Below are 27,233 nucleotides of genomic sequence, written 5' to 3' on the forward strand. Positions count from 1 at the left end.
TGATTCAGGCCCGTTCCAATGGTCTTGTAATGAAGAGAGTCATTTATACCCAGAGAGAGGACTGTGCGGACTAACTATGGATCACAACAGAGTGTTTTCACCTTTTTTTTGTTGTTTGCTTGCTTTTTTCTCATATTTTTCTATTTTTGATCTGATTTTTCTTGTGCAGCTTGATAAATGTGGAAATATATATATAGAAGAATTGCACATATTTAACATATATTGGATTACTTGCTGTCTAGGGGCAGAAGTGGAGAAAAGGGAGACAGAAAAATTTTGAATGATGAAAGTTGAAGTTTGAAGGATGAAAGTTGAAAACTGTCTTTGCATATATATGTGTGTGTGTGTGTGTATGCATATATGTATATATATATTAGTTTTTATTTACCAGATATTTGCATGGGTAATTTTACAGCATTGACAATTGCCAAACCTTTTGTTCTAATTTTTCTCCTCCTTCTCCCCCTCCCCCGAGATGGCAGATTGACCATTACGTGTTAAATATCTTTGCATATATTTTGAAAATAAAAAGCTATTTTTAAAAATATTTTTTAAAAAGTACAAACTATACATGGCCATTTGAAAACATGTTGCATATCACTCATAGTCAAAGAAATGATTGGTTAATTTTGCCTAATAATATGCAGTTTAGTTGTTGAGTAAAATTGGTCAATGTTTAAAGGGGTCTCAGAAGACAAATACATTCAAATCTAGTCTTAGACACTTGACACTTATTAGCTGTGTGACACTGGATAAGTAATTTAACTCTGCCTCCTTTACATACACACACATACGTACACACACACACACACACACATATACACGAAATGTCATAGAAAGTATTCTGGTCAAGTGTGGATTGGACCACATGCCTCTGAGACAAGTCTGCGATTCTAAGGGGGGGAAAAAAAACAGTAACAGGAAAATTAGAATGATACCATGGCAAACCTGTAAACAATTGCATATTTGTTAATCTGAATTAAGTTAAATGTAGTGTTTTTAATGCATCTGATATGTGAGAAAGTCTAATGAACCTGATAATAATCAGGTTATAAATAATAAACATTTAGATTTTCCATCTTCTTCCTCTGCCTCCTTAAAAGGCAAAACAATTTATCTATATAAAGTCCCCCCAAAAATGCTTTCACTGAATTAAAATTTAATATCGTAACTATTCCTCTTATAGTGGATTGATGAGAAAACTGCTCTCACTGATAGCATTTTTGTAGTATTTATATAACTTAGGCTGAAACTATTGTCTACAATAGGCATACACATAGCATGGTCTAGGTATGCCAGTACACTTGACTCACTCTTTGCATACCCATCTTATGCATATGCTTTTTTTCTTGACATTTTTCATATTTTATTTTTTAATTTAATTTTTTTGTTACATTTTAGCTCTGAACTGTCTCCCTCCCACCTTCTTCCCTTTCTTCCCTTCTTCTTTCCCTTCCTTCTTGCCCCATTTGACACACATAAATTGTATATTCTTTTTGCCAATTCTTAAGTTTCTCAGTTCTTTCTCTGCAGGTGGATAACCTTCCTTCACAGGTCCTTTGTAGTCAATTTGAGTACTAATAATATTCAGAATAACAGTCATTCAATTATTGTTCAAATAATATTACTGTTACTGTATACAATTTTCTCTTGGTTGTACTCATTCACTTTTCATTATTTCTTCCAAATCTTTCCACGTTTTTCTAAAATTCAACCAGCTCATTTCTTTTCTTTTCTTTTCTTTTCTTTTCTTTTTTTTTTTAGGCGGGGGTGGTAATGAGGCAATTGGGGTTAAGTGACTTGCCCAGGGTCACACAGCTAGGAAGTATTAAGTGTCTGAGATCAGATTTGAACTCAGGTCCTCCTGACTTCAGGGCTGGTGCTGTATCGACTGCACCACCTAGCTGCCCAACCAGCTCATTTCTTATAACATAATAGTATTCCATCACCATCATATACCACAACTTGTTTAACCATCCCCCAATTAATAGGAATCCCCTTTATTTCCAGTTATTTGTGATCATGAAGAGAGCTGCAATAAATACTTATTTAATGCATATTAGTTCTTTTCCATTTTCCCTGATCACTTCAGGAAACAGACTTAATAATGGTATAGCTAGATCAAAAGAGTATGCACAATTTTTATAATTATTTCAGCATAATTACAGCTTGTTCTCCAAAAAATGGTTGGATCAGTTTGTAGTTCCTTCAACAGCATATTGGTGTCCCTTCCAGCATAAGTCATTTTCTTCTTGTCAGTTTAGTCAATCTCATAAGTGTGCCTTTCTTTAATTCAATAATGATTTAGAAAATTTTTTCATGACAACATATATATACATATATATATATATATATATATCTTTGATATCTTCATTAAAAACTGTTTATATATTTTGATATTTATTAGTTGGGGAATAACATTTTTATAAATTTGACAAAGTTATATATATATATATTTTGAGATGAGACTTTTATCCAAGAAACTATTAAAAAAATTTACCCCATTTTTTTCCTTTCTAATATTGGCTACATTGGTTTTATTTGTGCAAAAATCTTTTTTTAATGTCTATTTTTAATAATCAAAGTCTATTTACATCTCACAATGCTTTCTATATGTTGTTTATTTATAAAATCTCTTATTCATGAGTTTGATAGGTAATATGTTCTATATTCTTCTAATTTACTTTTGATGATTCCCTTTATATCTAAATCATGTCCAATTCACCTTATCTCAAGATAAATAGTGTAATATGGTCTATAACCAATTTCAGATTTTCTATTTTTCCCAAAAATTTGGGGAATTGGGGAATAGTAAAGAATTATTCTAGAAGTTTAAAACTTTACCTTTGTCAAACATAAGGTTACTATATCTTGTATTGTCCACTCTGTTCCACTGATCCATTTTTGATAATTACTGCCTTTTAAAAGTCATTTCTTTACTTTTCATTTAATTCCTTTAATATTATTGACCTTTTATTCTTCCAAGTAAATGTTATTTCTTGTAGCTCAAAAAATAATTTTTGATAGCATTAAAGTAGTAGATTAGGTAGAACTGTCATTTTTATTATATTCCATATACTTTCCAATGTCTTTCCAAGGACTCAGGCTATAAATTTATGCCCAGGTTTAATTCCTGGAAAAGCAATATTTCTGATTTGTGTGCTTTCTCTTACTAAAGAGCAAAAATTAAGTCACAGATCTGTTTTCCTTAGCAACCAAAAAACTTTGAACTAAATTTATTGTCCATATATTGCCAATCTAGGCAGTTATGAAACTTGAACGTATCTGTTTCTTCTTTTCTTAGATGGCCTCTTGTTTTACATTTAAATACCTTAACTTGCATTGTTTTAATGCCATATCAAGGCCTTTTGGAAATAGGGTGAAAATCCTGCATACATATACTAGATACTGCCTTTTTAAAAACTCATTTGTGATTAGTGACATTTCAAAAAAGAACTTTTGTGAAAGATATTTCATTGAATTATACATACTAATAATGTAAAAACACCACTCTTTTTCCAGTGGTTTCTTAAATACTAGGTGCCAGAGTTAATAATTAGCTGTGCTAGACAAGTTCCTTTTTATGTTCCTTAACATAAATATTGGTATATATCCTACAATCAAATACATGCATCTCTGCCTTCTTCAGTCTGCCCAGTTTTCCATAATGATGCTTTGAACTTTAAATGAAAATCTTTGATTAGGAGTTGAACCAGAAGTCAGAGAGCACTTGTAGCTGTATTCATGTTCTCATCAAGTGTAGTGGTTAGCATTTAATTTGTAACACAGAAGTGCTCCAGATTATCTATGCTACTTTCACAGTCTACAATCTGTTTAGCAAGATGAAAATAATTTTATAAAACTGTGAATCATAAAGAATGTTTCTAATTATATTCTTCAATCATTTTCAGCATCATCAAATAGAATTATTGAAAGAATATTTTCTGGAGCAGTGACAAGGTAAAAGATTTCAAAGATTTCATTAAGCACTTTACAAATTCTTGTTGACTGAACCATAACTTGTAAAAAGTATAGAATGGCAAGAGTCAGAATTATAACATCCATGTAATAGTTACAATGCCCTGTTGAGGGAAGGTATTCCGGTTTTCTTATCAATATTTTCTAATACAATATTGGGTTGCATTTCTTTAATTTCTTCAAACTTTGTTAAGACATAAATTTAAAAAAAAACTTTGTGGTGAAATTTTCATTATTCTTAATATCAGGTCTTTTTGCTCTCTCTATTTCCTTCCCTTTTCCTTTCATTTATTTCATCTGTGCTTTATCTGAAATTAAAGAATTTTTAAATTTACTAAAGAAAAAGTATCACTTAAATAGTTAAAACTGCTAATAATGGAACAAAACCTTATTATAAGCAGGTTTTTTACATAATAACTCAATTCCCATCCAAAAATATTTATTATAAAAATCTAATGAAAACAGGTATATTAATATATGTTTTAGTTTTACCCCAGGTCAGTCAATCAGTAGTTGACAAGCATTTAAATGCCTACTCTGTACCACACATTATATTAGGGCCTAGAAATACAAAGTGAAATAGTTCTTGCCCTCAAGCTTACATTTTAAGGCAGAGAATAACAAAGTAAGGGAAATAACATGTACATATAAAACACGATGCAGAAATAAAAACTATTATTTATTGGGGAAATATACTTGTAGTTGAAAAAATCAGGAAGGTTTCATGTAAAAGGTGAATTGGCTTTTAAGGAAACTAGATTTCTAAGAGGCAGAGGTGACAAGGAAGTATTTTCCATGACTGGGAGACAGCTATTGCAAAGGCATACAGATGGGACATGGTATGCCATGTGTAAAGAACAAAAGGCCAGTTTGACTCCACATATAAATTTATGAGATATGGAATAAGATTAGAAAACTTGATTGGTGCCATGTATTGGATCTAAATGCCAAAAAGAAGAGATTATTTGTTAGAGGTCATAGAGATTTGTTTTTTAGTCATGTCTCTTTCATAGCCCCAATTTCTTTGGGCTGTGTCTGAAAGCAGATTTGAACTCGGGTGGATAAGTCTTCCTGACTTCAGACCCAGCACTCTATCCACTGCACTACCTAACTATCCTCACTCCTTCCCAAATTACTTCATATTTATATATATATATATAAAATTTCCATTTGTTAACTTTATTTTAGGCTTTTTTTTTTCAATAAATAAGCATTTATTAAGCACCTACCATGTACCAGTCATTACACTAGGAACTGGAAATACAAAGACCATAGTGAAGTAGTCCCTGCCTTCAAGAGACTCCCACTCTGTATATATGTTTACGATTGTAAACTTATATTAAACTTAATGTAAATAGGAACTGTTTATTTGTATTTATATTCCCAGTGCCTAGCACAGTACCTAGCACATGTAGTAGGTGTCTAATATTACTTGTTGAATGACAGAAACTAGGTCTGACTATGTAGACTTGACAATCTTTAATATAAAGATGAGAACTAAACCCATGTGAATGGATGAGATCATTTAGTTTAGAGGCAGAAGGGGAAAGGATGCATAATTAAAGTTTATGATATGAAGGATAATCTAGCAAATAAGACTGAAAAGTAACAGATAGGAATGAGGAAAATAGCATTGCCATGAAAAACCGGGGAAGAATATCCAAAAGAGAACTCTATATAGAAATAAAAGAAGCTCATCCGAAAGGAGCCATAAAAAATAATTGTTACTACTTATTGTCCTTATTATCTGTTCTTAATTATCTTTGTGACTTCCTTATCAATCTATTCTTAAAGATATTTTTCTTTTTTGAAACTCTAGAGACATTGCTCTTAAACTTCACCATCTCAGAACATGAAAGTGTGGTTAACTACAGTGGCCTAATCTTCCCTTTGCAATATTTAAAAAGCTGTAACTATAGTCAGCCTCTTTCTAAGAAAGAATCTTTTCCAAATGTCATTTGGCTCTAAAAATGAAGACCAATTTTTCTTTAGAATTTAATATTTGCAAATACTATGGATTTTAATTTCTCAGTTTTAGCAAATAAGTTAAGCCACTCAGTGGAACATTAACTCTAAGTATGCCCAATTTTCTAATTTAACTGTTCCTGAAATAAAATTATAAACCTTCCACAGAAAAATATTGTTGTGACTTCTGAATGTCATCCCATTGAATTTATCTAAGATATTGCCCTGAAAATTTTGCTTACATATCCCTTTTTAGGGGGAATGTCGTTCAAAAAGAGGGAAGAATGAGCTATGCAGATTTTGTGTGGTTTCTAATCTCTGAAGAAGACAAAAGAAATCTGACAAGGTATGATTTCTAAGTTACTTTTCTGTACTTCTCACTTCAGTGCTACTTTTATTGTGCTTAACAGTTTTATAATTAAAGCATACTGAAACACTGCATTTTGAAGTTAGCTTGAAAGAGAAACAACAAAACAATATGTGGCGACATAGATATTGCATAATTTTATAGTGTTTGATGACCCATACTAATAAGGAATTACTCAAAGGAGTTTAAAAACATTTTTGCAGAAAGCCATTCACTTGCATAGGCAATCAGGTATAAAAGAATGAAAAAGCATTTATTAAGTAATTACATTGTGCTAAGCAATTTGCAAAGGATACAAACACAGAATTGTAATGTTCTCTTCTTTAAAATATAATCATTTTCTGGGAGCAGATCTCTTGAGGAGCTTCTGGAGGCAGCCTTAGTTTCAGTTCAGTTTCAATAATCACCTCAAATGCAGCCAGGAATTAAAGTCCAGATCCTTTATTGTCTCCTTCAAAATAGCCCAGTTAGTTTTCTTAGAGCCCTATTTCTCTCCTTGGTTCTGAGAGCTCTTGCCGATAGTCCTTTGTCTCTTCCAGCTTCAGCCTCTAGTTCCCTCTGAATCCAAAGCCTCCAGCCAGCAGAAAGGTGGAAGTTGGAATGAATCTGACTCTGCCTCCGAGAGTGGGATTGTGGGCTTCTGACTTGTGAATCTCCGGAAGTCCATCCTAATTGAGACTCCTAGCTTATCTCTCTAAAGGTGTGAACTCTAATGTGTGAACTCCTTTAAAGGTGTGAACTAAGTACATAAGCATTAGCACCTTGTTTCAAGTTCTGGCCCATAACACAGAATGAGACAATTCTTGCCTTCAAGAAATTTGTAGTTAGACGAAACAAAACACCAGAGAATGGTAAAATGGTTTGGTTGGGATTGGTGATAGGGAACTTAATTGGCATTTTTTTTTTTTTTTTGCCTTAGTAGTGTCAGTAATGTTTTGATTAGATTTCCAGGTCCAGAAAGGGGTGAAAAGATTGTCTTAGGAGACATGGTAAAGTCTAGTGAGTCTAATGGGTACAGGTAGGCAATATGGATAAGTTAAGATAATGATCCAAGTGGATTGTGAATCAAAGCTGGGGCAACTAGCTAAAGGAGACCACAAAAGGAGTTCATCACTCAGAACCACCTCAGCTCCAGAGTGAGAGAAAAACTGAGAGGAATGAATCTCCCAAAGAGGTACAGCAAAAGACAAAGGAATGGCAAAGTCAAGTAGTCCATAGTACAAATGACAACCAAAGTGGTTGGACTGAAAACTGAATAAATGTGTAATGCAGATTGCAATGTATGTAGATCCAACTTTTGCCTATAGTGTAAAAACAAAGCATAATTTTAACCATCTTTAGGACCTATGTCCTGTAAAAGGCCAGAAGATGTCATTATTCCATGAAAGTAGACCTTTTCCTCTATAAAAATATGTCTATTAATTATTCTTATACTTAGAAATGAGGCAAGGACTTTTATGCTTCCAAATTTAAAATAGGAATTTAAATCTTTTAAACTGGCAATTATGTAAAACTAAATTTTTAATAGTTGCCTATTCACAATATTAAAACATTTTAATTTACTTTAAAAAAAAAAGAAAAGCAAAATTGCTTTTTTTAGGTGACTCTCAATTTTTTTAATGAAATAATGCCCCTTATTTAAAGATTCTCAATCCCTGTGTTAATTTTTTTTAAGATTTGATATAGATAGATAGATAGATAGATAGATAGATAGATAGATAGATATGTATTATATAAAAATAGGCAAAGATGGCTATTTTTAGATCTAATAATATATGTTTGAAGTTTTTTTTAATTTTTAACATAGGACAATTTGCTCAATATCACAAAACAAAATACTTTGATTAAGGACTTACAGAGTTGCAGAAATATAAATAAATGAATAAAGGACATTGAATACTGAAGAAATTGATGCTATAAATAAAGTAGTATATATCATATTACAAAAAAAAATTTCTTTATTTACTAGCATTGAATATTGGTTCCGCTGTATGGATTTGGATGGGGATGGTGTGCTCTCCATGTATGAACTTGAATATTTCTATGAAGAACAGTGTGAAAGAATGGAAGCCATGGGTATTGAACCATTGCCATTCCATGACTTACTCTGCCAGATGCTTGACCTAGTAAAGCCAGAACTTGATGGTAATACAGATTTATTGTATTCTGTGTCATTTTATAGTTTTAACCATTATTAATAGTAAATGTTTATATAATCTTTTAAAATCTCAAGTGCTTTACAAACATTATTGCATTTAAACTTCACAACAGCCTTAAAAGGGAGACAACATAAAATATTAGTATCATTGTTTTGTAGATGAGGAGATTGAAGCTCAGAAAAACTATATCATGGGTTTGGGTTTATATGAGCATAAAGGAAAAATCCAAATTTGTGTTTGTGATTGGGAACCTAATTTTCTTTCTTCTACAATAAACTTTACAGAATGCATGTGCTGAGTGACATAATCCAAAATGACCCTAAATTGTTTAACTCATCAAATTCTTAAAGTATAAGTTTATTGAGAGCAGAGGTTTTTCATGTCTTCTTTATTAAAGTTAGCATTTCTAATATAAGTATGAACTAAATCATTTATAATAAACCTTCTTAGAAAAAATGGATTTTTATAATAATAAAACATGTCCATATTGTTTTTAAACTGAATTTTTTTCGCTTGATAAGCTTTTGAATGAAATTAAACTTTGCTTTTTTATACAGGCAAAATAACTCTCAGAGACCTAAAGAGATGCAGAATGGCTCATATTTTTTATGACACTTTCTTTAATCTGGAGAAATACCTGGACCATGAACAAAGAGATCCCTTTGCAGTGCAAAAGGTATCATTGTAATTTAATATTATTGCATTTAGCAATAAATGCTGTAAAAATTATAAGATCACATATTTAGAGCTGGAAAGTGCCTTAAATTCACATTATATATTTTTCTTTGCCCCTCTAAAACCTATATCCTTTTTTAAAATAATTTTTATTTTTGTTATTCTGAACTTGACCAAATGCACACAAGAACAGACAAGAGGACTATATGGGAAACTGAAATTCTCTTACATGAACCTTGGGCTTTTTAAATATACATATAATAACTTTAATACATTAGTTTCAAAACTATCCTTAGAACCCTCTTCTTAAAAAGAAGCAGCATATCAGCACACAGATTAAAAGCATACATGAGGTATTTGGTAAGTGGGGGCAGAAAGTCCCAATAAAATCTCTCATGATAACAAGCCTACATACATTTAAGTTAATCTATGAACAGGTTGCTTCAAAAAAAAATTACAAATATTTTGTTTTTCATATCTATAGATATATCAAAGAATTTTAGAGCTTTAGCATTTAATTATTTAGAGCATTTAGTTAACTCATCCTACAGAAACAATCTAGGGGAAATAATTTGTTCATGATCACACAGGTAATAACAGATAAAGGCACAAAATTAAACTGCAAATTTAGTTTTCTTTTCACTAGACCATATAGTGAGCCAAATACCAAATAATTACCATGAGCATCACTAAATTCTAAAGTCTTTCAGACAAGTTTTACACTCTATATGTTTTACACCTAAAAATAGCTATATACAGATATTAATCAAGAAATTTTTATGTCTAGATGAGCATCCTCCATAATTAAAAATTATCAAAAAGAATGAGTCAAATTGTGAAAATAACAGCACATTCAAGTACAACATTAATTAGATCATTGTAGCATTATGATAACCCTAAGTTTTTAAAAGGTCTATTAATAGAACACATTCTTGAGTAGTTTTTACCATAATAGAAAAGGTATGAATGTGAAACAGTGATAAAATATGTCTACTTTGCTAGGAGAATATATTGATTAATTACTGGGAAGCTCATCATCAGAAGGTTGGCCACCAAAGAGGATTTTTTTTTTTGGCCACAGTAATCCATAAAATTCAAAATGCAAAACAGACTCAGTCCTATATAACTTCCTTCTTCCACAATAACAGAATTTATAGAAAAGGGGAAAGAAAGTGCCGAAAATTACAGTTTTTAGACTCCATGTAAACATCAGCCTTTGTTCAACAGATTTACATACTCCTAGAGGAAAATATCCTTAATACATACCTTGTTATAAATGAAACTAGAAGACATAGAAATGTTGGAACTACACGAAAAGGTGGCTTAGGGGTTCACATCAGAAATTCAAAGAATTGTCAGATTTGCTTTTGTTCTACTAAAATGGAACAAAATGATTCGATGATCTTGCTCATCTCACCTTATAATATTCACAGTATTTATAATACAGGAATATTTCAGCATACAGAAAAGAAAAATGGGTTTGTGTTAGATCTTATGAATTTTCATGTAAAGTTGGTTTTTAGTAATCATGTTTTTAATTAATTGATTGTAGCCTAAAATCACATCAGGTTTTTTTGATTGTCTCCTGTCATTTTTTACATTACTAAAATCCCATAAGCCCCTTTTACTATCATCTAGCCAAATCTCAACCATCCTATACCTATACAAGTTTTGAGGGGTTTTTTGAATCCCAGATGTAGAATTTTACTTTTATTAAATATAATGTTACTATACATTGTTCCAATATATTAAGATCTTTTTGAATCCCAATTCTGTCATACATCTTAATCATTATCCTCACCTCCCAGTTTTGTGCAGAATTGATAAGCATGCTACATATAAATCTTTATTAAAGTGAATTAAACAGCTATTAGGCATTCTATTAAAGACTATCCTTCAAATTTACTCCATTTAATCAATCACTACTCTTTGGGTAGTCATTTATATTTCTAGACCTATCTAACTAGATTTATGCCTTACCCACAATTCTCCATCTTAACTTTGGTGGATCTGATCTCATTGAAGCAGCTTTTCCCTCCAATAGTACAGTCACTATTCACTTTCATTAAGTACTGCTGACTATATAATATTTTTCCAAGTAAATTAAATCAAGAGGAATTAGTAGAGAGAACTAAGCTTCAAAGAAAGGCATCCAGGCCCTCAGAGTCTAATTATGATAAGGTATATTTGTAATAAAACTATTAGTATATAGGAATGTTTTGTGTGAATCCAGCCAAAGCTGAATTAAAAGTAATTAAAAACTTTTGTTTAGTTAAGAGAATTCCTTTAGGGCATAAGTCAATACTTTGATGGATACATGATTTCACTGATGTGATATTCCTTCCAAAGATCTGAATTACAGTCTGTTCAAGACTTCTCATCCTTTAAGATTCTTAGACATGTCCTCCCATAAATTTTCCACAGGGAATTCAATTAACATACTGAGAATCTTCTTTCATGTCTTGACTTTGCATAAATCTTTGTAGTTCACAAACTGATGTGACCAACTCCATTTCCATTGACACCTTTCTAATGTCTCTATAAAGCTTCTTCTGCATTGTTCTTCATCACCAATTATTTTGAAACCTACTCTTATCCATCATATAACTTTCCATTACTCTTTAGATGATCTACATCATTAATCCTTTGGAGACTGCTTTTCCATCACTTAGCATTTTGCAGATTTATTTGGTGAACTTCAAGGAAGATTATTGCCAGTTTAACAAAAGTTCTCACCATTAAACATTTTGGCATTAAGCCTTCCAAAATAAAAATAACCCTAGATAGAGCCTTACAACAGTGTTAAATAACTTTCTACTGATTTTGAGAAATAAATTATAAAGGAATGTTGCATTTGATGAGAAACACAACATATTTCTACAGTTGTGGTTTTGTGAAAAGTATTCTTATTTTTTGTTCAGTGTCTTTATTTGTATAACCTATTGTCTTAAAGTTTCGCTTTCTCTCAACTAAGGAATATGAATACAACCAGCCAAAAGGTGGAACTTTTTCCATCAATTACAAGAGGTATAATTTTTCTGATGTAGGAACATGTATAACATACATATATTGAAGTGAAACATTTTTCAGATGGACAATTTTTAATTTGAAAACACATTATATTTCAATACATATACTTTTCATCGTGAATGCATCATCTAAAACTTAGTTAATTTCTTTTGGCTATTTTCTTTTTAATCAGGATGTTGAGAATGATGGTCCTGAACCTTCTGATTGGGACAGATATGCTGCTGAGGAATATGAAATTCTTGTTGCAGAGGAATCTGCTAGTGAGCAGTTACAAGAAGGGTAGGTGGAATTCTCTGTATATTTCAGAATTTTTTCAGCTATTTCTCAGAATGTGACCTCATGACAACCCCTACATAGCTATAGCCTTCTAGAGATGCAATATCTTAAACTCAACATATTTAAAATTGAACTCATTATCCTTTCCCCTAAACCTCATCCTCTTCCAAACTTTCCTATTTCTCTCAAAGACATCACTATTATCTCAGGGTCTCAATTTATAGTTTTAGGAATTTTCCTGGACTTCTCACAGAGTGTTTGGGGAGGCTGTCTGGAGGGCAAGAATGTACATACTGAAATCAAGTTAAGGCCTCTTCTGAAAGCATATCTGAGGCCTGCTCAGATAGAGAACTCTCTATTATCTATTTTGCCATATTTCCTCTTAGAAACTCAAGCAGATTCTCCTCAATCCTGACATTAAGAATTCCCTTTCCCACCCTTCCCTACCCCTGAGGCTCATACTAATCCTCTGTCCTTATTAGATAGATTTTGATAGACAGAAGGAGTTTGGATTCATATAGCAGCAAAGAATATTGACCCTTCTCTGCTCTAATTAGGTTTTATGACTGTGTCAGAACAACAAATACTCTGAAATCTCCATTGTACCATTTACAAATTCCCTGTGGGTTTAGACCATTTTCTGGGATCTTCTCCCTAACATTATTTCCCTTCCTCCATGTCTGTTTTCTTTATAGTTATTTGCATATTGTCTCCCCTTTTAAATTATGAAGTCTTTGAATGGAGGGACTGGTTTGATTTTTTTTTCCTTTTCTTTTTATTATCAGTACTTTAGCACAACGCCTGACTCAAAGTAAGCCTTTAATAAATTCCTGTGGCCTAGACTTACTCTAATACTTAATCCCTCCAGGCTCACTGTATAATTTGTTTTATCTTACCAGAACTTGCAGCTTCCTACTATATATAGCAATCTTTTTATTCTTTCCTGATTAATTTTCTATTACATTGCCTATAGTAGCTCTTTCTCTCTTCTCTTGGATGCCCTTGTCCTAAGCCATCTTTTCTATATTGTCTTTCTTGGTGATCTTGATGATCTTGGCAGTTCCTCATGGGTTCATCTCCATAAAGATATCCTCTCCGTGTGTGTGTGTACACATATGCATATATGTATGTACTCCTATTAATTTTCCAGACATCCAGTCCCAAATCGCCAAATGCCTGCTAAAAAACTTTCAAACATTACCAAAATGGAACTCGTTATCTTATCCCCCAAATTTACCTCCTCCAAATTTCCTTTTTTCTATTATAAGGGCACTATCACCCACTTTTTATGACATCTCTGATTCCTCATTCTTCCCCATTCTACATATCTATCAAGTTGACAATCTTATCCATTTTATCCCCAGAACATAATCTGTTCTCTTCTTCCCACTCAAGACACCATGCTCATTCACCTTTCACCTATATTTTTGTAAAGGCCTATGTAGTTTCCTATCTTTTAGATTCTCCTTTTCCCATTCCATTCTCCACATAGCAGACAAATTGATATTCTTAAAAGAACAAACCCTTGTTCAAGAGGGCTCCATATTGCCTGTAAGATAAAATATGAATGCTTTTATTTGGCATTTAAAAATTGTGATAATCTGCTTCCTTCTTATCTTTTCAGATTTATTTCAAACTCTTCTCCTTAAGTTACTCTGTATTCCAAAGCAAACTGACTTACATGCTTTCCCCCAAACTTACTGTTTCACCTTTTCTCCCTGTGTCTGCCCAGGTTGTCTTCCATGTCAGAAATGTACTTCCTCCTTAACTTCATTAGAATCCTTAGCAACCCTTTCTATTTGTCAATTCAGAATTGCTTCATAGAGGAAACCTTTCTTGATCCTCCTAGTTGCCAGTGTATTATTCTTCAATCAACAAGTATTTATTAATCATCTACTTCCTATTTGCCAGATACTATGCTAAGGATACAAATACAAAGAATGAAGCATTCCCTACACATACTGAAATTTATGTTCTAAGGGGAGAAACAACAAATGGGAATAAACATATATAGCCTAACTATAAAATTAAAAATGCAAATGTGTGCAAAATAATTAAATTCAACAAATTGACATGAAAATATATAATTTAAATATAAAGTCAAAAATGAAAATCTAAACAAAGTAGCTAAAAAGAAGTTAATTTGAGAGTAAGAACACAAACAGATGGAAAAATGAGGAAAAGCTTCTCATAGAAGGCATCTTTTGAGCTGTTTCTTAAACCCTATAAAGAAAAGGATTCAGAGGTAGAGATAAAATACATTCCCGGCATTTGGGGGGAAAAAAATGAGAGATGGGAGTGTTGGGTGTAAGGAACCAAAAGAAAACTAGTTGGATTGAATTAAAAAGGGGAAATAATATCCAATGAGACTGAGAAGATAAACTTTTTTCTTTAGTTTTTAAGGCCTGTGTTTTATCCTCAATGCAAAAGGAAGCCACTGGAATTGGTTAAGCAAAAATTATGGGCATAACTATATCTAAGAACAGTTACTTTGGCAGTAGTGTGTAAGGCAAGCTGGGGCAAGAAAAGATTTGTGGGTAGTTAGAAGGTTGTTGCAATTATGTAGTAGGCAAGAGGTAGTGAAGGTCTTCATTAAGGTGATAGATGTATGAATGGATAGAAAGGGTCATATGTAAGATATGTTGAAGAGGTAGAAACAGCAAGCTTTAGAAACAGACTGGATATGTAATGGATGAATGTGAGAAGTCCAGGAAAATTCCTAAAATTATAAACTTGACACTGGGATGATGGTGATGTCTTTGAGAGAAATAGGGAGGTTTGGAAGAGGATGAGGTTTAGGGAAGAGGAAGAGGGAAGTTTATTTAGGATAATGAGTGCAGTTTTAAACATGTTGAGTTTAAGATGTCTCCAGGACACAGGTTTGAAATGCCCAATAGGTAAATGATGAGGCAGGACTGAAATTCAGGGGACACTGGTGCTTGGGTATATGTCTAAAAATTATTTGAATGCTTAAGAGAACTGATGAAATTACCACAAGAGAGAATATGGAACAGAGAATCTTAAACTTTTTGTACATCTCAGCCTCATAAGATACAAGAACTACAACTAAAATTAATTTAATTGAAATACAATTATCAAAATATTTCTTTAAAACAAATTCATGAACTCAAGAAATTCTAATACAGAGGAATAAGAGAAAAGGTCCCAGGATTGTATTTTGAGGAATACCCAGTAAGGTATGTGGGAGAGGAATGATGTGGATGATGAGCCACTGACAGACACAGGTAGAAAGGAACCCAAGTCTGTGGTATCACAGAAGTCCAGGAGAAGGGGTGGTCAGTGATGTCAGGGCAGCAGAAAGGAGTTGAACCAAGAAAAAATGTGGAAATGGAGATGACTATTAACTTTGAGGAGAGCAATTTCAGATGAGCAATGAGATGAGAGAAGATTACAGAGAGGAAAGTAAAGGCAATGACAGCTTTTTCAAGGAATATGATTAAAAAAGGGAAATAGGACGTTAATATGAAGGCATTGTATCAAATTTATCTTGTTTCCCTCCAATGTAATATAAACTACTTAAAGGCAGGTACTATTTTATTTCTGTATCCTCAGTGCTTTACACATGGTACATTCCCAATAATGTTTCATTGAATTGAATCCAATATGGCCATTTCTTCAAAAACTCTAAATTATTGAGCCATACACAGCCTGTAAAACTCTTCTTCTCTATGTCCTCCCCTTATTCTCAATGTGCTGGAAACATTCCTCTAAATTCTTTTTTTTCTTTTTTTTTTTTCCTGAGGCTGGGGTTAAGTAACTTGCCTAGGGTCACACAGCTAGGAAGTGTTAAGTGTCTGAGACCACATTTGAACTCGGGTCCTCCTGAATTCAGGGCTGGTGCTCTATCCACTGCGCCACCTAGCTGCCCCCTCCTCTAAATTCTTAAGAGGAATTAAATTCTTAACATGGCATGACTCCCAAGGGAATCCATGGCTGTGATTATCTTTTCCTACCTTTTCTACTTTTCCCTTACTCTAAATCACTTTTCTTCATTGATTTTTTTGCTGCAAGCTACTCATATTCACCCTAGATCTTTCCATTTGGATTTCTTAAACATTAAGCAAATACTGTCATCACTTCTATTCTAACATTCCTACATCCCCAAGCAAAACTCTTAACAAAATATTTACCTAATTTATTATCAAGTGAAATATTTAAGAATAGCTTCTACTATCCTAAATTAGGAAAACTAAGGTACAAATAATCTGATTTTCAAAAAAGGCACTAAAGAAATTAGAAATTAAAAATTGGGAATTTTCATTTTCCCCTTCTGTAAAATAAGTTTTGATGAGTGTTTTGATTAGAACTAGAAGGTATCTTTGATATGAAATAAATCATAAAATTCCTTGATTTCCATTCAGGAAGCTTAGATTCCTCTATAAATTGAAATTTAAGCATATAGCATTATATTTCAAAGTTAGATATCATTTTTTTATTGTTTTTGAATGCCATTAATGTTAAACAAGTATGTTATTTTTCTATTAGATGTAAATATAGTTTTCAGTTTTTATTTTTATAAAATTTGTAGTCCAAATTCTTTTTTTTCTCTTCCTTCTCCTCTCCCCACACTAGCAGTTACTTTGATATAGGTTACACATATGTATTTATTTTTAACATTTAACATATCCATATATGAATCATGTTAGAAAAGGAAAATCAAAACAAAAGGAAAAACCACAAGAAAGAAAAAAGGGTGAAAAATGGTATGCTTCAATCCACATTCAATCTCCATAGTTCTGTCTTTAGATGCAAGATAATATTGTCCATCCAAAATGTATTAAAATTACTTTGGACCACTTAATAGTTAAAAAGAGTTAAGGCCATCATAGTTGATCATCATACAATTTTGGTATTGCATGTAGAGTATTTAACAGGTTCTGCTCACTTTATTCAGCATCAGATCTTATCTTTCCAGGCTTCTCTAAAATCATCTTGCTCATCATTTCTTATAGAACAGTAATATTTCATAACATTCATATACAATAGCAGACATTCCCAGTTGATGGATATCTATTCATTTTCCAATCCTTTGCCACCACAAAAAGAGCTGCTACAAACATTTTTGCACATGTGGATTCTTTTCCCTCTTTTTTGATTTCCTTGGGACACAGATCCAGTAATGACACTGCTGGGTCAAAGGGTATACAGAGTTTGATAGCCCTTTAGGCATAGTTCCAAATTGCTCTCTAGAAGGGCTGGATCAGTCCACAAATCCACCAACAATGCATTGGGGTCCCAGTTTTCCCATAATCCTCCAACATTCATCATTAACTTTTCCAGCCTTCTTAGCTAATCTGATAGGCATGAGATGGTACCTGAGAGTTGTTTTAATTTGCATTTCTCTAATCAGTAGTGAGAACATTTTTTTCAAAATTACAGATGGCTTTAATTTCTTCATCTGAAAAATTGTTCACATCCTTTGACCATTTATCATTTGGAGAATGCTTTGTATTCTTATAAATTTGATATATATTTTAAAAGTGAGGCTTTTATCAGAAATACAAGCTGTAACAAATTTTTGCTTCCCTTCTAATCTTGAATGCATTGGTTTGTTTGTGCAAAAATTGCGATTTCATAATGTTCTCTACAATTACTCCTTTCTCCAAAAATCTGAAACTATCCCGTTCTCCTAATTTGCTTATATAAAGTCTAAATTTGTAGTCTGCATCTTTTCATGTACCCATTTTGACTTTGTTGATGTGGTATGAGATGTTGGTCCATGCCTAGTTTCTGCCACACTATTTTCCAGTGTTCCCAACAATTTTTGTCATTTGTCAAACAGCAAATTCTTATCCCAAAAGCCAAAGTGTTTGGATTTATCAATCAGTAGATTGACTATAGTAATTACTATAGTCCATTGACTATTGTGCCTTGTTGTAACTAACCTATTCCACTGATCCACCACTCTGTTTCTTAGCCAGTACTAATTGGTACAATTAATTAATACAATTTTAGGTCTGGTACAGTTAGACCACCATCCTTTGTGAATGTCACTAATATATTGATCAATGATCCTTAATTAAATTGATAGCTATTCCACTAGGAGACTGCCTGATCATAGTTTTTCCTCTTAGTAATCTTAGAATCTATGTATTCAAAAATGCTACTTCATGAATTAATTTAAATGGGTAATTGGATAATGGATAAAGTTCTGATCACTATATGTTATGGTGTATTTGAAAAAGAAACATCCATTTTTTATGACAGTGTCCAGAGAAGCATTGTCTTCTTTCTGGAAAGAGCCAGGTTTCCCCAAGTACCTGAAATCTAGGATGAAAAGGTTATTAGAGCAAAAGATGTGACCCAATTACTACTAGTGAAGGCCAAGAAGCAAAGTTCCAATAAGCAAAAGTTTCATTAGTAGTAAACAAAGTAGGGATATGTGAATGGCATAATAAATGAACAAACTGTAGTATCCAAAAGTAGTAAATATAAAGTAAGATATGACAAGTACAGTACAATCAGTATGGAGAAACAAAATCTGTATAAAACAATTTTGAGCAACAAAAGGTACCCAGTGACTACAGTACTATAGATAAAACCATAACAAAGCTAAAAACTCAGTAACCAGAAAAACCAATTAATGGTGCCAAAGTCAATGAAACCCATTTCCCTTTTTAAGGAGAGAAAGGGGCACTGCCAGGGCAGGATATATTGAAAGGTTGTTTTTGTTTCAAGGGGAAGAATGAATTTTATCCATCTATGATATAGAAACAAAGGGCATTGATAGAATTTCTTTAATAATAGATGAGGGCTTCCATAAGACAGAGTACAAGAGGGTAGATGACGATATGGTTTGGATCAAAGAAGCAGGATTAGGATTTTTCTCATTAAAAGATAAAATTGAACTATATGATGATCAATTCTGATATACATGGCCCTCTTCAATAATGAGATGAAACAAATCAGCTCCAATATAGAACAGTAATGAATTGAACCAGCTACACCCGAGGAAAGAACTCTGGGAAATGAGTGTGAACCACTACATAGAATTCCCAATCCCTCTATTTTTGTCTACCTGCATTTTTTATTTCCTTCACAGGTTAATTGTATACTATTTCAAAGTCTGAATCTTTCTGTGCAGCAAAATAACTGTATGCACATGTAAACATATATTGTATTTAACATATAGTTTAACATATGTAACATGTATTGGTTTACCTGCCATCTGGGGCAGGGGATAGGAAGAGGGGAAAAAAATGGAACGAAACATTTTACAGTTGTCAGTGATAAAAAAAATTACCCATGCATATATCTCGAAAATAAAAAACTATTTAAAAAAAAAAAAAAAAAGATAATTGATTAGAGCCGCAGGGCCCTATAACAACATTTTAATCAGTTCAGGAGGTAGGGAGCAGGATAAAAAGTGGAAAAGGGGGTGAAATAATACAGCAATTCTGCTAAATGATTTTTTAAAAAATTAGGCTAAATGCTTTTTCTCATTTGATCTTCCCAAAAAATCGGGGAGGGGGGGGTGTAAGGGCTGTTTGTCAGCCACACATCCACTAAGTGTCTGGAGCCATATTTGTCAGCTTCCATAACTTGTCACTCAAACACTTGACATATAGGTGACTAAGGTCTGAGCATCAATATTGGTAAATAACTGCTATTTAGACCCTCTAGGCAAACTCAACACCCTACAGCCTCATCCCAAAATGTCAGAGATTGAAACACATCCAGAAGATCCCCTTTACCTGGAATACTTTGCCTCCTTTTGGCCAAGCAGACAGGCTCTGTATATTTCTTCTAGCATGCTGAGCTTTTGATAGCGATTCTATGTCTCATGCCTTAATGTAATTACAAGTATCATCTGAAAATTACATTCTGGAGAATATCTTTACTTCTCTCACATGATGAGATGGTCCTTTTCTTTGCCAGAAAAAAAAAAAAAAATCCCTCTACATCTTGAAATGTCATTACATCTTTAATAAGTCGCCCTCTTTCATCCCTTCTTGCTTATTTTTGTCTATGGGCTGCTTTTCTGCTTCCTACATTCAGCCTCAAGAAATCTCCACTTGACCCATTCATCCCTGATAGTTATCCTATATAACTCTCTTCCCTTTTGTGGCTAAACTTCTTGAGGTCATGCAGTAGGTGGTTTTACTTCCTTTCCTCTCACTAATTTTAAGACTTTACAGAAGTTTCTGACCTCGTCCCACCAGAACTCACTAAATCTTACTTTCTAATGGCTTTTTCTCAATCCTCATCCTTCTTTACTCAACCTCTCTCTAGCTTTTGACACTGTTATTCATATGGTTCTCTTCTGGTTCTCCTCCTGCCCAGCCAATCATCCCTCCTCACTTTCCTTTGTTAGGGGTCATTGATGTGTGTCCTAGGGCACTTAGTAAATGCTTTATTCATTCTGATCCCCATCAGTTAGAAAATCCCTTCCTCCTCAAATGTTGCTTGGTTGTTTAACTAGGTACTGGTAGACTCTCATTAATTAGTAAGCACATTTCTCCCTAAATTGGATGCTCCTTGCTGCCAGACAAGTTTTTTCATTTTCTTATTATGGGCACCTAGGAAATAATTTATTACCCTAATTAGTAATAGTCCAGTGGATTTTTCACTTTTAAATAAAATTAGCGTCAAACAGCCAAGTTCTGGCCCCACTGCCACTTACAAATTGTGACTTTGAAAAAGTTAGTTACAACTGGGTCCTTTTCTCATTAAGCTTTCAAAAATGTTTCATTTCTCATCAACTCGTTCTGAGCTGGCTTTCTTCCACAATAACTAAAACAATTCTCCTTAAGGTTACCACTAATTTTTTTTTTTCTAAACCCTAAAAATGATTTTTTTCATCCCTATCTTGTCCTGATTCCTCTCATTCTAAACATTCTGTATTCCCTAGAATTTCTTGGCATTGTTCTGTGTTGGTTTTCTTCCTCCCATCTTGGGACTGATCCATCTTGATATATTTTGTGGGCTCATCATCCATGCTCAATCCATGTTCCATGGGTGTTTGGCAAGATTGTGTCCTCATTTCTTCATATTCTTTCATTGACTATCAATTCCCATAAAGTCAACTATCATCTCCATGCTGGTAACTCTAAAATGAATATATTCTGCTCAGAGTTCTGTCTTACATCTTCCACTGAAAACTATGCTTTGTCAGGGATGCAAAGGCAGGCAAAAATATTCATGTCCTCATGCTATTCTCACATCAGACAAAACATAACTAGGCACACATACAAAATGTATGGAAAGCAGGCAGGAAGATTAACAGAAAAAGGAAGGATTTAAGATGAATCTTGAAGCTAAGAGATAAAGAGCAAAATATAGACAGTAAGATTAGGTAGGAGATTAAGTTAACAATGGAAAGAGTAGCGAAAGGACCAGGTTAGGAAGAGCTCAAGTGCTAAACAAGGTCTTGAAGTACAGCGAAACCAATTGGAAGGTCACTAAAGCAATTAAGTGACATAGTGAATAAAGTGTGGTGTAACCACCGGGGAGTTCTATATTTTCTACATCTGTAAGGATTTTAGCACCTATCTCATCCAAGGTTAATAGGAGAATCAAATAATAAACATCAAATGCTTCACAAAGCTTTTCAATTCAAGTACTGTATAGTAATTTCACAAATAAAAATGAAAAGATTATATATTCATACATATATATATAATGAACACAAATTTAGCTTTACATAAGATTAACATAATTTTGTTTGCACAGAAATATAGGTTAAAATATAAATAAGGCCAGAAGATATATGTAAAATATACTCAAAAGTTTCAGTATAACCATCTTTCCAACTATTAAGTGCTTACTATGTGCCAGGTACTATGCAAAATGTTCGGGATACAAACCAGGAAAATTAGTTTGTCTCAGAAGGAAAGCAGTAAGATTAAGGACTAGGAAGTCTTCTTGCCTTGCCCAGATTATCAAGAAAATAATTGGAGATAAATTCACTTGAATTCACTTGAACAATAAAACAAGGTAAGACATGAGGGCCTAAACCAAGATGTTTTTGTGTGTTAAGAGGAAGTACCTGAAAGATGCTATAAACATATAAATCTTAGAAATTTTATTTCTAAGATTAATTTATAAGATTTGTAGAGGAAAATGAGAATGGCAACTAAAGTTCTGAGCCTAGATGATTGGATGGATGACATGGATGGATGATTGGATGGATGATATACAGTAGGAAAATATATGCATCAGATTGGCCAAGATGGAAAAAATTTAAATGACAAATGCTGGAGGGAAAATGATTTTTAATGATACATTAATGGAATAATATATTTTAGTCTATCATTCTTAAAAGTTCTTTGGAATTGTGCCTTAAAAGTTCCAAATCTCTCCATACCTAGCAATACCCTAAGAGAGAAAAGTGGGAAAGGACCCATGCATTTGTAACTGTAGTAATTTTCATAATACACAATATCTGAAAAAAGAATGCCCACCAGAGGGAATGGCTGAATAAATTATGGAATATGAATAGAATGGAAAGGGACAACTTCAGACAAACCTGGGAAGACTTGTATAAATTGATGCAGAGAGAAATAAATAGAATGAAATAAGCAATTTATACTATAACAGCACTGTAAAGACAATGTTAAAAAACCTAAAACCTCAGATCAATGACCAGTCACAATTCCAGAGGTCCAGTGCTAGATAGTATGCTTTATTATCAGGGCAGCCAGTTGGTGCAGTGGATAGCACACTGGCCCTTATGTCAGAAGGACCCGAGTTCAAATCCAGTCTCAGCCACTTAACACTTCCTAACTGTGTGACCTTAGGGAAAGTCACTTAATCCCATACTACTCATCTTTTGAGGAGATATATTCAGAATGAGATGTTTTTGGACAGTGCATTTATTTGCATTTTGGTTTAGAAAGTCAATTTTTTTTTTAAAAAGTTACAAAAAATTTGGTTAGAGGATAAACTTTGGAAGAAAAAGATGTGTTCCTTATGAACATGTTGAGTATTAAAAAAGACAAATGTGAGACTAGAGCACCTGAGGGAGAATATTAGGGCTGGATATACAGGAAATAATCTTTCTCTAGAGAATGTATGAGAGCTACTGAGCTTACCAAGTAAAATAGTATTGAGGGAAAAGGGCCCAAAACAGAAGCCATTGGGGCCATAAAAGTAAATTGTGACACAAAAAACTAGGAAAGGAAAGCAAGAAGGGGCAGGTAAACAGCTAGGAGAATGAAGAGAGCAGTGTTCCAGAAATCCAGAGAGAAAGTAATCTTGTGTCAAAATAGATCAGGAAGGATAAAGACTAAAAGTTTCCTCAAGAAGTTTAGCTATTAACAAATCAGTAAACACAATAGTTAATATAGTTAAATACCTACACTATGATAATAAGTACTGGGAAGGAGACAAAAGAATCAAAGTTTGTTAAGAACTACTAGTTTCCTCTATATAAGGAAAGAACAAATAAATTGGGAGACAGGTGAGGGCAAGAGACTCATAAGAATGCAAAGAATAATGTTCAACTAGTTTCAGAATAGGAGCAAATATAACAACGTAACTAATGCAGACTTATTGACTGGGGAAAAAACTTGAAAGGTAGAGACGGTGGAAGTCTGTGAGTATAAGGAAATACAAAATTAATAAAAGTTATGATCAAAGCTTGTCAACATGGAAATAAAACATTAAGTGCCAAAGAATATTACCATCTGTGTAGCAGAGATGAACAGGTAATGGGAATTAAGCAGATTAAGGAAATGGGAGGCTGGAGTATTGGAAACATTTACTGTATGGAGTGAAACAAATGAAGGGTGACAAGTTTGGATAAGATGATTGCATGTGTGTATAGATGATGTCCACTGTAGTTTAACTGTAATAATTAGAGAGCATCTTGCATATAATACCCGACACAGCACAAATGCTTGACAGATTTAACAAAATTTCATGTAGTGCATTGCTAAAAATCTCCCTTGCCGTATGCAACGTAGAATTAAAATCCAGTCTTCAATTAACTCTGGGGATATTTAACTTGGAATAAGCATTTGAAAAGTAAGATTTGTTCTGCTTGACTTAAAAGGGAGAAGTGGGGTGTAACGGAATAAGTTGTTTTGCTAATACTAATAACAAGACAAATTTATTCTTGAAGGGAAAACTTGTGAACAGCAAGTGTCCATAAATGAAATGGGATGTTTCAGAAGGTCAGTTTTCCTCCTCACTGGAGATCTTCAAGCAAAGGCTGGATAAGCACTTTTGACAAGTGTGTTATGTAGAGGAATCTATTCAGGTAGAGGTTGGGCAAGATGGTTTTTGAGTTTCTTCCCAACTCAGATTTTGTGATTCTGTGGAAAGAAATTAAGGGAAAAAGTCAAAGAAAGGCCCACATAAAAAACTGGTTCAGCAAAAAGAACCATCTTGTCCATGGAAGAAAAAAGCATGGTCAGGGTTTTAACATCTAAAGTTAATGATTGTTTTAAATAGTCTGTTGAACTTTAGTCCAGGCTGGCTATATTTAATTCTGTTCTCAGCTTAGGTCTTTTTCAGTGGTAGCCTCGCTTACATTCTGACACCATACCCGTTTTGCTATTTCCTGCACTTAAAAACACTATCTTAAATCCTCCTCCTTTTTGAGATGAAGTCACAAAAATACATAGACTTGAATTTCTATTATGCCAGGTCTTTCATTTCTGCTTTCTGGTCAATTAGACTTTCCTTATGTTGTCTACCCCAGTAAAATGAAGCTTATAAGTTCAAATCACTGTTATGTATTAAGTAACATGAAGTTGAAAAAAACTTCCACTTTGCTGCCAAAAGTATTACATTCCCAGTTGTAACACAACCTTAAAAAAAAATTTTAAAACATTTTTGTACCCATAGCTTAATAATCATCAGGACTTATTATTGCTTCATAGCTACTACTGGAAAAAAAAAATCTTCTGTGTACTATACTATCCCTTCCCTCCTGTTTCCACAGTCAACTGCATGCTATCTCACAAATGGACTACTGTACTAGTCCCTAGTATTCCCTACTGTATGTATGTGAACAACCAGAGTCTTTAAGGATTTACTCTCGTCTTCAACCTGACATTCACTTAAAGCACCACCTTTCTTCCCTGTACTAACCCCTCCTCCCCAAGTGTCCTCTGTATCTTTAACAAAATGTTATCAGTCAAGTCAAATTATCTTTTGTAAAAATCTTCCTTGCCTCATAGGCGTTTGTATACACCAGTCCTAGGGGTTTTTTTTTTCCCCAGAGGGTTAGTTAGTTGGTTGGTTTTTTAAGCAAATCCCCTCCTCCCCCTTAGACCCATTGTAAAGTGATTGTTCCCATTGTCACCACTGGGTGGCAATAGTGATTACCTCCTATTTCAAAAGCATTTTTTAGTCTGACCACTTAATTAGCATTTTTTCACTACTTTAAATTAGTAGCTCATTAAAGCTGATGATGGAGCCACTTGAACAGATATCTCCTTGGCCAATTTGATCTCTTATTTTGAGAAAGTTAGAAATATGTACTACTGTTAAAATCCAGGCCATATGTATTAGAAACTTGCTGCCCAGTATGTTTTCCAACTGTAGGTAGGGAAGTCACTTATTCATGTTAAAAAGGAGCTTGTGAAATAATTGTTCCAGTTAAAAACAACTCAGAAAGTAATGGTTACTTAACTCCTATTTTAAAGCACTTAGTGCAGAATACACATACATACAAGTTCAAATTCTGGCTGTCACACAACCTGCTAAATGACTTGAGAAACTCTCCAAATCTTATAGTTTTCAACAAGTAAAATATGTTCCCTATTATCTACAAAATTATTACAAGGTTAATGAAAGTTTTGTGAGAGTACTTTATAAACTGAAGCAAAAACTAAAGTTACCAGAGAAATCTGTGATGTGCATTTTTCCCCACTAAATTTGCAGTTATTTCACTTTTCATACCTTTTTTGTCACAATGATACATCCAAATTTAAAATTAAAATGGAAATGTTTTTGTTCTTACAGCTCCTTTGAAGAATATGAAGCAGATGAACCTGTTCCTCCTTCTGAACTTGGAAACAAAGGGGATAAAATTGTCATCTCAGGCCTTTCAGAGAAATGTGGAAAGCTTCATTCAGTAGATGAAGAGTAGCTGCCAATTCCAGTGAAGCCAGCACACATGTATCTTAAAATTTTATTTCCTCAAGGAAGGATATTTTATATACTGCCACTTAAAATCTTTCATGTCTGTAAATGTACAATTGCACTGGATTAATTTTAAATGGTTTCGTGCAATAGGTCTGAATGCACACTCTAAATTGTGGTGAATAATTTCTTTCACAACTATTTTCCTTAATGCTATATATACTTGGGAAGTGAAAAGAATTTTTATATCACCACTAAAAAAATTATCAATTCTACATTTTAGGGCTATTCTGCCATATAAGTGCTCAAAAACATTAGGCAGTATCTCCTAGCTTTTTGTGTCCCTTTAAATTTAAGATATGTATGGTTCACTCACAAGGCATGAAAATTAAACCTGCACTCAAATCTACTTGTCCCCTGGGTATAATAGTGTTTTTTAAAGTTATTTCTTTTAGTTATAAACATGAACTACAGTACAAAGATCAGCTTGCTCAGCCGTTGTAGTTTTATAATTAATAAACCAAATAACTAAAGTTACTTCACCCTCAAGTGTTAGGAACTACTAGGAGTTACAACTTCTTTCAAAGCAAGACAAATTTCTTTCCCCCTACTATTATTACTTTCTTTCAACATAAAACCACTTATTTAAATTTCTGGATTGGACTTTCCTAGAAAAATGGAAAATTTTAATTCTTTTCATACAGAAAAAGCACAAACATTGTTTACAC

General features: G+C 33.2%; 1 protein-coding gene across 5 annotated transcripts in view; it reads left to right on the top strand.

Annotated features, from left to right (window-relative positions):
- Positions 1-26,912, top strand: part of PPP2R3A (protein phosphatase 2 regulatory subunit B''alpha) — a 353,882-nt gene extending 326,970 nt beyond the window's left edge. For all 5 annotated transcript variants that reach the window (XM_074301595.1, XM_074301594.1, XM_074301593.1 and 2 more), the window contains 6 exons: positions 3,912-3,960; positions 6,200-6,289; positions 8,280-8,455; positions 9,027-9,145; positions 12,347-12,453; positions 26,386-26,912. In XM_074301595.1, coding sequence (XP_074157696.1) covers positions 3,912-3,960; positions 6,200-6,289; positions 8,280-8,455; positions 9,027-9,145; positions 12,347-12,453; positions 26,386-26,512 — 668 coding nt within the window. In that variant the 3' untranslated portion in view covers positions 26,513-26,912. The remainder of the gene's footprint in view (positions 1-3,911; positions 3,961-6,199; positions 6,290-8,279; positions 8,456-9,026; positions 9,146-12,346; positions 12,454-26,385) is intronic.
- The last annotated feature ends 321 nt before the right edge of the window (positions 26,913-27,233 follow it).

Source organism: Sminthopsis crassicaudata, chromosome 3 (assembly GCF_048593235.1).
Source record: "Sminthopsis crassicaudata isolate SCR6 chromosome 3, ASM4859323v1, whole genome shotgun sequence".
NCBI lineage: Eukaryota > Metazoa > Chordata > Mammalia > Dasyuromorphia > Dasyuridae > Sminthopsis > Sminthopsis crassicaudata.